General features: G+C 64.3%; 1 protein-coding gene across 1 annotated transcript; it reads left to right on the plus strand.

Annotated features, from left to right (window-relative positions):
- The first annotated feature begins 1,047 nt into the window (after positions 1-1,047).
- On the plus strand, positions 1,048-14,081 carry ARL8A (ARF like GTPase 8A). Its single transcript, XM_080569122.1, has 7 exons — positions 1,048-1,412; positions 9,022-9,102; positions 9,873-9,946; positions 12,061-12,154; positions 12,824-12,891; positions 13,550-13,620; positions 13,751-14,081. Exons 1-7 carry the CDS (start codon positions 1,290-1,292, stop codon positions 13,798-13,800), a joined length of 561 nt encoding a protein of 186 aa, XP_080425248.1. The 5' UTR covers positions 1,048-1,289; the 3' UTR covers positions 13,801-14,081.
- The last annotated feature ends 220 nt before the right edge of the window (positions 14,082-14,301 follow it).

The following is a 14,301-nucleotide window of genomic DNA, read 5'->3' on the forward strand; positions in this document are numbered from 1 at the left end:
GGGTGCAGGGTGCAGAGTGTGGTGTGTAGGGTGCTGGGCACTGGTGGTGATGGGGTGTTGGTGGTGTTGGGCTGGTGGTTCTGGGTTGTTGGGGGTGCTGGGTGCTTGTGGTGCAGGGTGTTGCTGCTGGTTGCGCTGGGTGCTGGTAGTGCTGGTGGTGCTGGGTGCTGGTGGTGCTGGGTGCTGGGATGTTGGTGATACTGGGTGCTGGGTGCTGGTGGTGATAATGGTACTGGGTGCTGGGATGGTGGTGGTGCAGGTTGCTGGCTGTGGGGGTGCTGGTGGTGCAGGGTGCTGGGATGTTGATGGTGCAGGGTGCTGATGGTGCTGGGTGCTGGTGATGCAGGGTGCTGGGTGCTGGTGGTGCTGGGGGCTGGGTGCTGCGATGTTGATGGTGCAGGGTGCAGGGTGCTGGGGTGTTGCTGGTGCTGGGTGCTGGGTGCCGGTGATGCAGGGTGCTGGTGGTGTTGGGTGCTGGGTGCCGATGGTGCTGGGTGCCGGTGGTGCAGAATGCTGGGTTCTGGGTGCTGATAGCGTTGGGTGCTGGGTGCTGGTGATGCAGGCTGCTGGACGCTGGTGGTACTGGGTGCTGGGGTGTTGGTGGTGCTGGGTGCTGGTGGTGCTGGGTGCTGGCGGTGCACGGTGCTGGGGTATCGCCGGTGGTGCAGGATGCTGGGTGGTGGATGCCAGCGGTGCTGGGCGCCGGTGCAGGATGCAGGGTGCTGGTGGTGCAGGATGCAGGGTGCTGGGTGCCGGTAACGCATGGTGCTGGGAACGGTGCAGGATGCAGGGTGCTGGGTGCTGGTAACGCATGGTGCTGGGAATGGTGCAGGATGCAGGGTGCCGGGTGCCGGTGGTGCCGGGTGCCGGGTGCCGGTGGTGCCGGGTGCCGGGTGCCGGCGATGCACGGTGCCGGCGGTGCTGGGTGCGGTGCAGGATGCCCGCCGCAGCCCCCCCGGGGGCCGCCGCAGCCCCGCCCCGCCGCGCCCCGCCGGTGCCTCCCGTGTCCTCCGCTCCGCCAGGGGGCGGCGGTGGCGGCGCGGCGCGGTGCGGGCCCCACCCGGCGGGCGGCGGGCGGCGGGCGGCGGCGGGGCGCGGGGACAATACCGGGGCGGCGCGGCCCGGCCCGGCTCGGTTCGGCGCGGATCGGCTCGGTTCGGCCCGGATCGGATCCGTTCGACCCGGATCGGATCCGTTCTGCCCGGATCGGTTCAGCCCGGCCCGGTTCAGCCCGGTTCAGCCCGGCCCGGCTCGGCTCGGTTCGGTTCGGCCCGGTACGGCCCGGCACCATGCTGGCCCTCTTTAACAAGCTGCTGGACTGGTTCCGGGCGCTCTTCTGGAAGGAGGAGATGGAGCTGACCCTGGTGGGGCTGCAGTACTCGGGCAAGACCACCTTCGTCAACGTCATCGCGGTGAGCACCGGGAACCGACCCCCCCACCCCCCCCCCCCGCAGCCCCCCTGTCCCGGGACAGCCCCGAGCCGGGTCCCCGCCGTGCCCCGGGGACACCGGGACCGGGTAGGGGCGGCCCCGAGGAGCCCGGGCTCGGCTGGGCCCTGCCATCGCTGTTTGGCCCCGGTACCGCCGGTAGCACCGGTCCCGATCCTGATCCCGATCCTGATCCCGGTCCTGATCCTGATCCTGATCCTGGTCCTGGTCCCGGTCCCGGTCCCGGTCCCGGTCCCGGTCCCGTCCCCGCCGCAGGCCGTGCTTTGTCACGGGTGCCCCCAGCCAGCCCCAGGCCTCGCCGCCACCGCGGCCTCGTCTCGCAGGGTGCCGCTCCGCATCCTCCCCTTAGCGCCAAAACCAGCCTTTTTTTTCATTTATTTATTATTATTTTTTAAATATTTTGTCGCAGCGGCATCGAGGAGCCCCAACCGGGCCGGGCCACCTGGCCGGAGCTGACCCGGCGCGTCCCCACGCTGGGGACATCTCGTCTCCCCGGGGGACATCTCATCTCCCCGGGGGACCCAGCCCCGCAGCCGGGGGGCTCCGCACCCCACCCGGGGCCAGCTTTGCTCCTGGGGGGTCCCCACAAAGCCCCCCCCTCGCCCCCAGCTTTTTGGGGCACCGCCGTGTTATCGCCGCCCTCCCCAAGCGCGCCCGCCCTGCCCGCGGTGCACCCCAAAGGGACGGTGCCGCCGCTGTTTTGGGGCATTTTGGGGTCTCGGGGGGCGTTTTGGGGTCTCGGGGGTCTCGCTGGGGGAGGCGGACCCGGCACACGTCTCCGGGGCTGTCCCGGTTCCCAACCGTGACCCTTTTTTCTTGTGGGTTGTCCCTCGGCTCCACAGCGGGGTGCTATGGGGGGGGGGGTTTGCAGAGGATTTGGGAGCTTCGTCGCGCTGCAGCTGTGCTCCGTGGGAGGGTTTTTGTCGGTGCTGGGCACATCGGGGTGGAAAATGCCCTTCCTGCGGAGCCTGGAGGCCGAGGGGCGATGCCCACGAGCGCACCGATGTGCTTCAGGCCCTGGAGGCCTGCGTGTGCCGGGCTCTGCCCTGGTCCTGGTGGCTGCCGCTTGCTTGGGAGCGCTCAGAGCTCGGGTCCTGGGCTCCTTCTCCAACCAAGCAAACCCGCGCCAGCCTCGGGTGGCGGGGAGCTTTGAGGCTCAGGGGTGCTGACCCTAAGAACCAGCCCTTTTGGGGGCCGCTTCGTCCCCGCCGCGGTTTGTTCTGCGGTCTGACATTGGGGTGGGACGTGGCGGTGCCATGTGCGGGCTCAGTCCTGCTCCCGAGCTCTGCTGGCCTCCTCTCCAGGGGCAGATAGGCTGTGTAAAAAAAAAAATCCAGGAGAAAATAATCTGTTCCCTCTAGAACTAACCAGCTGGAGCTTTATCCCAAACCCGCTGGGCTGCTGTGGCCGTGTGGGGCTGGAAATGGCTGGGGATGGTCCCGGGGGAAGCTCCAACGCGTGGGTTTGGTTTCATTTCTGGGGGTGTTCGGGGAGCTGGGAGCTCCGCGAGGGGCGCGCGGCACCCCGGTGCTCGGTTTGGCTCTGGTTATTGAGCGAGGTGCTCAGCCCCTGTCCCACGCGTGCCTCTGCCTGCGAAGTTATCCGGGAAGTTCAGATTTTGTGGCGGACGCAGACTAAAAATAAGCAGTGACCTTTGAGATAACGCCCCGTAAACGTGGACTCGGCAGAGGCAGCTGGAAAAAAAAACCAACCCCGAAAACTCCCAGCCCGACGGGATCCGCGTGAGGAGCGCCTGAACCATCTCGTCTGCCCTAAAGGTGGTGGAGCAGAAGTGCTCGGAGGGGAAGTAGCCGTGATTCAGGCTTCTGGGTAAAAAGGCGAAGAAAACTGAGCTCTTGAAAAGCGTCAGATTTCGGCACAGAGATGTGCGCAGGGCCCAGATGACGTTCCCCAGGCCGCGGAGCCGTCCTGGCCTCGGGGCCGGAGCTGCCCCGGGAGGAAGAGGCTTTGAGTCCTCGCGTCCAGGTCTTGTGGCTGCCGTTCTTCACCCAGCTGCAAAAATGGAATCGGGGTTGCTGGAAGTCGGGACGGCTTTGCTGGGGGCGGCCACATCGGGTGGTGCACGGGGACTTTTCCTGGGTGACCCGGGTGCTGTTTCCTTCCCAGGAAATCCTTTTTTCTTTCCCTGGCTGTAGGGAACTGAAGCTTCGGGGGCTGTTTGCAAGGAGGGCTGAAGGGCTGTAAAATGCCTCTGCTCTCGGCTTCCACCTCGGCTTTAACCGGGAGCTTTCAGCTGCCCGTTCCCCAGGCGAGTTTGGGGCCAACGAGGGGCACAAAGGAGGGTCGAGAGTTTTGGGATCCCCTCGGTGGCGCAGTCAGAAACCTTCCGCCGTGGGACGTGCTCGGAAGCAGACGGCTTCGCGTGATCCATCGCCGCACACGCACCGAGGAGCCTCTCTGCTGTGGTTTAACCCCGGCAGGCAGCTCGGCGCCGCGCGGCTCAGCTCTCCCCCACCTCCCCCAGCGGTGGGGAGGGGATGGGAAAGGTGGAAGCGAGGAAACACGGCTCGAGATGGAGGCAATTCCCCGGGTGAAGGAGAAGCTGCGTGTGCAGGCCAAGCAAGAGGAGGACCCCGCTCGCTCCTTGCCGCCGGCAGGCAGCTGTTCAGCCATTTCCAGGAGAGCAGGGCTCGTCGCGCGTAATGGTTTGTGGGGAAGACAAACGCCATCGCTCTGAAAGTCCCCCCCCACCCTGCTTTCCTCCCCCCTTTTACTGCCGAGCTCGGCGCATCCCTGCTGCACGCCGTCCTGGCTGCCTGCCCCCGGTGGGAGCAGCTGGGAAGGAAGCGGTGCCCACATCAGGGTGTTACCAACCTTATTCCCATCCTAAACCCGCGGCGCGGCACCGGGCCGGCTGCTCGGAAGGAAATTAACTCTCTCCCAGCCAGAAGCAGGCTGCAGAAGCTTGGTGCCGTGACCGCCTCTCCGGTGGTGCTGGACCCTGCGCCCCTGCCTGCCGCTTCTCTTGCACCCGAGCTCCTAAGCCAGGAGGAGGTGGGGTTGGGGGGGCGAATTTCTCCGCGTTCCTGGCGGAGAAGGAGCCTTGCTGCTGCGAGCTCGTCCAGCGTGAGCCGAGGAGAACGGGCAGCAGGATGCCGAGTATGCGTCGCGTGGCACAGGGCAGAGCTTTAAGCAGCTTTATCCTGCCTGGAGAGGGTCGGGGGGCAGGCGGCAGCAGGACAGAGCAGGACCGGGCATCCTGCGCTCCCCTTTCTGCCGGGCACCGTCTCCGTTGCGCCTGGCAGGAACCCACAGCGAGCCCGGCGGCTTGCCCCGAGGAGCAGAGCACGGCAGGGCCGTGAGCCGGCCCTGGTGCCGCGGGATCCAGCCCACGGGTGGATGTGGGTGCCCTGGGTGGGTGCGCCCAGCCCGGCACTCAGCACCGTGCACGTCCCATCCTGTGCCGACCCCAACCCGCACAGGCGAAGCCCCCTGGGCACTGAGGGTAATGAGGATGCTGAGGGGGAGCAGCCCAGGTGAGGTCCTCGAGTTACCCCTCGGCACAACCCGAGGTCCGGACGCAGCTCCTGAAGGAGTGTTGCAGTTACTCCTTTTTTTTTTTCTTTTTTTAAATTAAAGAGCACAAACCGAAAAGGAAGCCCCAGCAGAACGTAAACATTTGCGGGGTGTGAAGTTAGGAGGCGGCGGGAGCCTACAGCGGCGTGGGCCGGAGCTCTGCGCTCCAAACCCTGCGGAGCTGGGTCCAGGTGGAAGAGCTGAGCACCACCGGCGGTGGGAAGCCTGCCGGGGGCTTTATTTCCCTGCCTGGTCAGGAGCTGGGGTTTCCCTGGCCTGGTGGTGTAAATCCCCCAGCTCCAGCCTTACCGGAGGGTTTTTGCCACGTCCCCGTCTCTCCCCTCGGCTTTCACAGCCTGCGCCCGCCGCTGGGTTCCCCATTTGGCGTGTTCTGTTTTTATTTTTTCCCCTTTCAATGCAAAAAAAAAAAATGCAGTCCTCGGTTCCTCTAAAACTGGTGAATGTGTCAGCATCGGCCCAGCGCTGGGCTTCATCACTCCCGCTTTTTAATTATCGCCATTATGCGTGTTTGCTCCGCTAATTGACTCGGCTTCTGGGGAGCAGCAGCTTCCAGCAGGCGGAACGGTTTCTGCGGGCACTGCTTAAATATTTACCTCGGTCTCCTCTTCACCGCCTCGGAGAAAGTCAGGGGTTTTGTTAAAAATTCAGTTTTGCCTTTTGGGGCACACGATGCACCCCGGAACCTCGAGGAAATGGAAGGCACGAGCCCGGCGAGGCTTTGCAGCCCGGCGAGGCTCCTTTCCTGCTGTGCTGTGGGGGATTTATCCTTCGGGGCCGGCGGGCTCGGAGCCGTGTCTCCAGCAGGGGTAAGTGCACTCGGGTCTCTCGGAGGACCCTCGGAGCCCACGGTGGCTCCAGCAGGCGCTCCGCACCTCCGGCAGCCGCCTGGACTGGGGTTTGGGGCCCAGCTGGGACACCAAGTCCTTCCCCCGGGAGCACAGCTAGTGATGCCTCTGGACACGAAGCCAGGGCAGGGCACGGCCAGGTGCGTGCTGAGCAGCACGCTTTGCGCACACCAGACCCTTTTTCTTCCCTTCCCCCTCGGCTGCCACCTTTGTTCCCGTACACGGCCTCTCCGCTCTTCCCCGGGTGACTTTTTACCCCAGAACTCAATAACCGCCTCTGTTTCGCTTACCTAGGGGATCCCCTGGAGCTTCCCCTTGATTAAACCCGGCTGAGGAAGGGGAGCAGGAGGACGGAAGGAGGGGGGAAGTTGAGCGGGGAGCAATGGCTGGAGGCCCGTGGGGAACCAGAGCCCTGGGGGAAGCGGGGGAATGGGAACGCTGCGCTTCTGCAGACGATCGAGGGACGTGGAGCAACCTCGGAAAGCCCGGGGGTTGGAGGGGGGTTGGAACGTGGGGAGGGGGCAGGTGGGTGCTGGCCGTGTCAGAGCAGGGCACGGAGGCGTTTTGGGGTGGGGAACGGGTTAAACAGCACGTCTTTGGGAGCCTTTAGGGTCTTTAGGGCTTTGGGGAGCCTTTAGGGTCCCGTCATTGGGGCCTTTCTCGCTCAGGCTGGGTCGGCTGCAGCCCAGCGGTGCCGCGTGGCTCCGGCACGCCCGGGGATGTGTGTGGGGCTCTTCCTCCATCAGGAGGGCTGCTACGGGAGGAGCTGGCACCTCCGCCTCGCCCCACGGCACCTGGAGACCTCTGCCTGCGGCCCTGCGTCGCGGGACAGGCTTGGGGTGCCGTGGGGGTGCCGTCACGGACGTGTCCCAGATGAGGGCAAATGGCTCGGGAGCTTGTCGGCAGTGCCAGGGGCTGTCTGGAGGTGAGAGCAGGCGTTGCAGCAGCTCCGGTACGGAGATGCCTCCTGCACCCTGTGGCTGTGCTGCGTCCCCAGGGATCGGGGGCTGCAGGGGGCCGCTGGGCGTCCCTCTCCTGCGGCTGCCTCGCGTCCGCGCCGTGGCCCGGGGGCGTTCGGGGCTGCGGTGCGGTGCCGGAGAAGCGAAAGCAGCCCGAGGATTTTCTCTTCCATCTGAGAAGCCTCGTTTTCCTGAAAGAAACAGGGCTTCTGTTTTACCACCTTCTTTATCTTAAGTATCATAAAAAAAAAAAAAAAGAAAGAAAGAAAAAAAAAAAAGCACACAGCTGCATTGCAGGGAGGAGGATGAGTCTGTCCTGGAGAGCACCGTCGTACCTGGGGCTGAGGGCAGCGTGGGCTCTGCTGGCTTCTCCTGGGCTCCCGGACCAGCCTGGTGGCCACCCACAGATGTGTCCCCAGGAATTTTTTTTGCTCCCGAGGTCCCTGGGGACCACGGTGCTGGATGTGCCCAGCGCCAGGTCGAGGAGAGCAGCGCAGCCCCGTTGGGATGCGGTAGCTCGCGCTGCGAGGCGGCAAGGCGAGGAATTCGGGGATTCAGCCTGGGAGCTTGAATTTCCAAGCTGAGGGGTGGTGCAGAGCCAGGCCGCAGCCCCTCGACCCTCCGAAACTGTTTGGCTTTTGTTAATTGTCAGCATTATGGCGTGGGAGCTGAGAAATTGCTCGGAAATCTCCCTGAGCTGGCCTGGCCTGGCCGCCCGGGGGAGATTTCCTTTGGCTCTGTGCCGCAGGATGCTCAGCTGGACTTTTGGGGGTGGGGGGGCAAAAATCTGCTAACTTGCTACTCCTGACCTGGCATGGCTGAATTTGGGGCCGGTAGGAAGGGTCGGAGGGGCTGCTGCACTGCAGGGTTGAGCCAGCTTGTGGAGAGACCTGGCCCCAGTGAAGTAGCCCCAAAATTGACCTTTCCTGGCAGGATTTGTGCACCCGCTGGAGGAATCCCTCCTGGTGCTGCTTCCCGTCTTCCTCGCGAGCGGTCGATGCGTCTGGGCAGGGTCTGGGGGGGCTCAGCATGGATGCTGTGACCCCAAATCTGGGGACAAGCTGCACCCAGTGGCCTTATTGCACTCCTGCGGCTGGGCTGGGGGGGCTCAGGGGTGCTCTGCTGGGCCACGGGGCTGCAGAGGGCCGGTCCTGGGGCTGGCAGCGGGCAGACGTGCCCGGGGGGGCACCCATGGGTGCCAGGACAGCGCGGGGACCGCGTGCGATCCGTCCTGCACTGCGCCGTGTCACCTTCTCAGCCTGGCCTTTGTGGGCAAAGGGAGAGGGTTTGAGTCGGCCCCTTCCCTTGGTAGGATCCCTCGGGGATCCTGCGGCTCCCAAGAGATCCCTAGCGATCGTATCTTCCAGTCAAAGCCCGGCGATACCCCAAAACCTGGCTGGTGAAGCCACGTTTTGGGTGGAACCTGGGTACACGAGAGCCACCCCCGGTGTCAGAATAGCCGGAGGAATTCCTGGCTGCTCCCCCCCAGAGCTGCTCGTCCCCAAGGTGTTTTCGGGGTGCTCGCGGACACCTGGCTGCCGTTATCTGTCGCCAGGAGGCAGAAAGGAAAGGAGAAGCGGGAGCAGCGCGTGCTGCGGGGTTGCTGGGGGGGGTCGGAGAACCCTGAGGACTTTGCTGACGCGGTGGGTCTGGGCAGGCGGGTCACTAAATTGTGCTTAGCAGAAAATGGCACGGATTTCCCTTTCCGAGGGCTGTGGGAACTAAAATAACCACCCCCCCCCAAGGAGCCCTAGAGGACCAGATTTTGAGCCACCAAGGGTGGCCGGGGGGAGCTGTGCCGTCTGCGGCGGCTCCTGCAGGGCTTCCACGTCCCTCGTGGTGCGTGGGGACGGGTGGCCCCTCGCTGGGCTGAGCGTGTTCTCCGCTCCCCTTCGAGGGGGAGGTCTCAGGCTGCAGGGTTTCACCCTGGCTTTATGTGGATTTTGTGAGCGGGACCTCGGCGTGTGCCCAAAGTCAGCTTGGAGGGCTCCTGGGCCAGAGCTGGCGCAGGGCAGGCAGCGGCAGCGGGTCCCTGTGCTGCCCCTGTCCCCTCCGCTCTCGTTTTGTTCCCTTAAGGAGGGACCTGCGCGGGCCTGGCAGAGGATTTGGGGTTGTCAGAAGCCAGGGGTGTCACCCACGGCCCTGCTGAGCTGCTCGGGGCAGGCTGGTGGGTTTCCCGAGCCTCCTGACACGATCCGATTTGCCTTGCAGTCAGGCCAGTTCAACGAAGACATGATCCCGACCGTGGGCTTCAACATGAGGAAGATCACCAAGGGCAACGTTACCATAAAGGTGGGGTACAGAAAATAAACCCGGGGGGCGATCTTGGGGTGGGAGAGGGGGGTGAAGGCAGACTTGTGGGCTCTGCTGGGGGCTGAAGGAGGCTGCAGTTAGGAGGATCTGCCCGTTGGGGTTTGCAGATACCCTCCGGAGGAGACCACAAGGATAGAGGAGATGTAAATCCTTGCAGCAGGAGCCAGGCTGCACAGCTGGAGGCTTTGTTTTACTTCTGGCTTGCTGGCAGGGACTCGCAGACACGGTCACCTTGCTGAGGGTGGGAGGGCTGGGAGGAAGGTCAGGGCTTGCAGCCGGGGTGGGGGCCTCCGGAGTAAAGGGAGGGGAGACCCCTGCCCATCCCGGGTCCTCCAGGTCCCCAGGCTGCAGGAGGAGGTGGCCGTGGGCTGGGTGTCTCCTGCTGCAGCTCAGTCTGAAGCTGGCTGGGCATCTCCGCCTGCTGCAGCATTTCTGAGAGCAAAGCCGAGTGCTTTGAAATGCATCCCCTGGGCTCCCGGCGAGGTGGGCACGGGGAAGAGACCCCAGGCTTTGGCCAGGGGCCCTCTCCACGCGACCGGAGGCTTGTTGCACCCGGGTGAGTTGCCCTCCAGCTCCTTGTGAGGGTTCCTTGTGTCTTTATCAAACCTGGAGCCCCCCGCTTGGGTCTGAGACCAGGCACTGGCGGGCGAGGAGGAGGGGACGGGGCTGGTTCGGGGCACGCCGGGGGGCTCCCCGCGGCGCGGGGCCGGGCAGCGGGTGACGCCACCTTCTTCTTCTCCCCGTCACAGCTCTGGGACATCGGCGGCCAGCCCCGCTTCCGCAGCATGTGGGAGCGGTACTGCCGTGGAGTGAGTGCCATCGTGTGAGTATCCGCGAGCGCGCGCATCGAGGCAGAGCTTGGCCGGCCGGCGGTGGGGGGGGGGGCACCGTCCCTTTGTCCCTGTCACCCTACCCAAGGGTGCTGAGCAGCGCTGAGCTGGCTCTGCTGCCGGGGCTGCTTCCCCTGGGACCGGCACGGTGCAGGGTGCTGCAATCGGTGCCCCCACAGGCTTTGAGCACGGGCAGCAACAGGAGCTCGAGTTTCTGCAGCATAACAGCCGCGGGGGACCCTTCCCTTGGGCTCAGCATCCCTCAGCCCAGCTGTGCTCCCTGCCTTTCCCTGCTCCTCTGCTTTCCCCTGGTCGTCAGGGGGGTGCTGAGCAAAGGTCCCTGCGTGGCACGGCCCTTTCCAAGAGGGTAATGGCCAGCAGCACGGCCAGCAGCACGTTCCCAGGTCGGTGTTTGTGTGCTGCCGGGTGAACTTTGTGCCTAGAGGAGCCTGCAACGCTTGGCTGCTGCCTGTCAGCAGCCTCCGAGCATCTCTGCATGTCCCCTGCTGGCAAATCCTGCAGCAAGCCCCGTCCCAGAGAGTCCGGGGTGGGGATGAGTCTGGCAAGACATCCGTAGGAAGCAGGCTGCGTGCACCTAAGGACAAATATTTCCCTGGGAGCCGAGGTCAGCGTTGTTTAAACCCAGGTAGAAAATCAGATCGTTGTGTTCTTCACCAACTGACCATGCCCTGGGATTTGGGGAGGGCTGGTTTTCTGCACGGCCCCTCTGAACTGCAGGGCTGGTGAGCAAGGAGGGATGGGGATGTCTTAAAAACGAGCTCTGCACGTGGCAGAGCCCTCGGCTCGCTCCTGGGTTGCAGCTCGGGGGCATTTCTGCAGCTCTTGCATGGTGCTTGGGCTGGTTTCTCAGCATGCGAGGGTGCTGCGGGGTCCTGTCCCGCATGGGAAACCCACACATAACCGACAGGGCCACGGAGCAGGAGCACATCCATGCACAGGCTGGCGCTGCCCGGCTCCCTGCTGAGCCTCCTGCCTTGCTGCTCGGGGGCTGCTCAGGGCTGGGGGGCTTCCCAGTTGGACTGGGAGCCTCCTGTGCCGAGCACCCCCTGTGGGACCCCGGCAGCGGCTGCTCCTGCCCTTGCTGGTGGTCACCAGGCTGGGACATTTCCTCGCCACTTTTATTTTTCCAGAGGTGAGCTAAGAATGACAAAACCCTAGGCTTTCCATTCCTTTCGCTGCCTCGCAGCATTCCAGCCAGGCGTTTTCCCAAAGCAGCCGTCCTGCTGGGAGGAGAGGAGGGGCCCGTGGCCATCCAGGTTGCGCTCCGGTCTGCCCTCGGGCTGTGTCGCGTCCCTTTTCTCTTGCCTTCAGTCCCCCAGCCTGCCGCTTCCCATCCTCTCAGCACAGCAGCGCGTGTCGTACGCCTTACGAAGGAGCTGGAGGCTCTTTTCCCATTTTTAATGAGCTCTGCAAGGCCTGAGGGTCTTGATGGTGTTTCTCACTTCTTCTCTCTCAACTTCTTGATCTGTACAATAAAGTCTGCGTTGGTCAGTTCCTCTCCTCTCCTTTGGCTTCACTTTCGTGCTTTGCAGGATGGGTGTAAGCCCCCAGGAGCTAAACTCCTGCGCTGAATCTCCCCTCATTTACCAAGAGCAAGCACTGCTGGCTGCTGCCTTCCCCGGGCCCTTCTCTGGGCATCCCGGCTCATTTCAGAGCAGGCAGCTCCGTCCCCGTGCCGTGCCGGTTCTTGTGGTTTTGGCACCGTGTCTTCCCTTATTCCCTGCTGGTGCAGGACCAAGGCTCTTCCCACTACGTCTTTCTCTGCTGCAGCTCTTGCTCGGCGTCCTCTCTTCTGAGTGCCTCCATCAGGAGGTGGCTGCGTGCAGGCGAGCGTCTCGGGGACGCCTGGGGACAGTGTGCCCTGCAGCTCCTCCCCAGGGCACGTTCAGCCCTGTCACTTTTCCCTGGTGGGCAGCAGGGTGAAGCCCCCCGGGGGATGTTGAGGGCTCCTTCACCCCAGGAGGGCCGTGGAGCCCCTGGGGGTGCGAGGGCAGAAGGAGGGTTTGGTGCTGGCGGGGACCCGAGCGCAGCGGGACGCGCCGGTACGTCCGCGGGTGCCTGCGCTCAGCGTGTCCTTCCCATGCAGGTACATGGTGGATGCCGCCGACCAGGAGAAGATAGAGGCCTCCAAGAACGAGCTTCACAACCTGCTGGACAAGCCGCAGCTCCAGGGCATCCCGGTGAGCTGCTGCCCGGGCACGGCGCCCTGCGGGGGGGGGGGGGGGGCTCCCCGCTGCCAACGGGGTCGGGGGGGGGACCTTTCTGCGACCTTTCTGCTCGCAGAAACCCTAATTCCCCCGGGGAAGGAAGGCAGCTGCAGCCTCCTGTCCCCGTCAGATGCCGGTCGCGTGGCGCGCTCAGGAGGTCCTGCCCGGAGATTATTTGCTTTGCGTGGTCCGAGGATGTCTTTGTGGGCGTGAAAAGCCGTGAAGCAGGAGATGTGTGGCTGGTGCAAACAGCTCTGCCTTTACTGGGCGGGTCCTGATAACGGCGCTTTTAGCCCCTCCACTTCCACTCGTGGTTTTCGCGCTGGAGTAAATGCTCCTGGAAGCGTCCCGTGTGGCACGGGGGAATCGGGTGCCCTCCGGGGAGGGTACTCTGTGGGGCCAGCCTCTCGCTGGGAATAGAAGGTACCCAGGAGATGCTGTGCGTGAGCTAATTTAGGCTGTTAATTGAAGGGCTCTGCCTTCCCTTTGCCTGCTGAGGGGGTTTTCTCTACTCAGGTGCCCCCTGGAGAAGTGCCCAGGGCTGCCTTACATCCCAGCAGGGTCTGGTCCTGGGTGCCAGCAGCAACACCCTGCCTCGGCTGGCGGCCGGGAGCTTCACGTGTCCCCTCTCCCCTTCTGCAGGTCCTAGTCCTGGGGAACAAGCGAGACCTCCCCGGTGCCTTGGATGAGAAGGAGCTCATCGAGAAGATGTGAGTGTGCTGGCGGCTGCTCCGTGCCCAGCTGGGACACATCCTGCCCCCAGCACCCCGGCTGGAGGAGCAGGGCCTGGCGCCTGGGCTCCCTGTGCCACAGGGGGGCGCGGGGGCCCGGCCGTGCTCAGGGCTTGGTGCTCGGGGCTCGGCGGCGGTGTGGGGTCCCGCAGGGTCCTGCCCCTTCCCTGCCTCCCTCCTGCTCCAGCCCCGGGGCCTCTCGCCACCCCAGGGAGGGCTGGGCCCCGCATTTGTGGCTCTGGGCACCTCCGCGCCACCCCTGTCCTGGGGGCACCCCGTGCAGTCCCGAATCCTTGGTGTCCCATCTCCCAGCAGTGTTTTGGGGTGCTCCGAGGGAAGCTGTGTGGTTTCTTGGCCAGGCTCTCCTTGGGGCCGTGTTCCCCCTGCCCCTCACGTAGCCCCCGCAGTGAGTTGAGCACAAACCTGCCCATCAGCCGGCAGGAGCCGTGCGCCAGCGTCCTCGCCTGTCCTGTCTGGAGGTCCCCAGGAGGTTGGGGCGACGTTTTCCCTGGCAAGGGTGCCCCTTCTCAGAGCCTGGCTCCGAGGGGACCCTTTGAAAGGCTCCCCAGGGACACCTCCCATGGGTGCAGACCCGCGGGGGCTGCAGCAGCCAGCCTGAGCTCGCCCTCTCCCGCAGGAACCTCTCCGCCATCCAGGACCGAGAGATCTGCTGCTACTCCATCTCCTGCAAAGAAAAGGACAACATCGGTGAGTGCCGGCACCTCGGGGTGCCACGGGGGGGAGCAGGGGTGCTGCAGCGCACCCAGGCTGTTCCCCACGTACAGGACAAGGGGCCAGGGCTGCAGGGAGAGGCTGTAACCACCCCTTGCCTTCGCAGACATCACCCTACAGTGGCTTATTCAGCACTCGAAGTCCAGGAGAAGCTGAGATCCCGCAGGCTGCAGCTCGGGTCGGGAAGATGCCATTGTACAAGCCCATGCCCCCCCCCCCCCCCCCCCCCCTTCCTTCTCCTGCTCTGTCCCTCCAGCTCTCTCTCTAGATGGGTATTTTTAGGGGACCCCAAACTCCGCTCGCATTGAGGCGGAGCCCTTGTTTTTATTGTAAAGAACACGTCCGACTCTGCCCTCCTCTCCTCTCCTCTCTCTGTCTCTTCCTCCCGTTTTGGCACTGTTCTGTTGTTGTCTGTGTATACAGTATATATATATATGTATATATATTTTAATTTTTTAATTTAAGAGCTAGCGCTGTTACTAAACTGGGCCCCGGGAGCTGTAGGAAGGCTGTGGGCCCCCGAGGCCAGCTGAGGGTCAGCACCGGGAGGAAGATGAGGGTGGTGGCAGGAGGAAGATGAGGGTGGTGACAGCAAGCGGCCCCCAGGAAGGAGCCGGGCAGGTCCCCTGGGGCTCCCTCACCCCTTCCCGGGGTGAA

This window comes from Anser brachyrhynchus, assembly GCF_964034855.1.
Source record: "Anser brachyrhynchus genome assembly, chromosome: 27".
NCBI classification, from domain to species: domain Eukaryota; kingdom Metazoa; phylum Chordata; class Aves; order Anseriformes; family Anatidae; genus Anser; species Anser brachyrhynchus.

Coding starts and splice junctions, on each gene's coding strand:
- ARL8A (XM_080569122.1), top strand. CDS start 1,290: ATGCTGGCCCTCTTTAACAAGCTGCTGGACTGGTTCCGGGCGCTCTTC. Junction 9,947..12,060: donor CGTGGAGTGAGTGCCATCGT/GTGAGTATCCGC, acceptor CTTCCCATGCAG/GTACATGGTGGATGCCGCCG. Junction 12,155..12,823: donor CGCAGCTCCAGGGCATCCCG/GTGAGCTGCTGC, acceptor CCCCTTCTGCAG/GTCCTAGTCCTGGGGAACAA.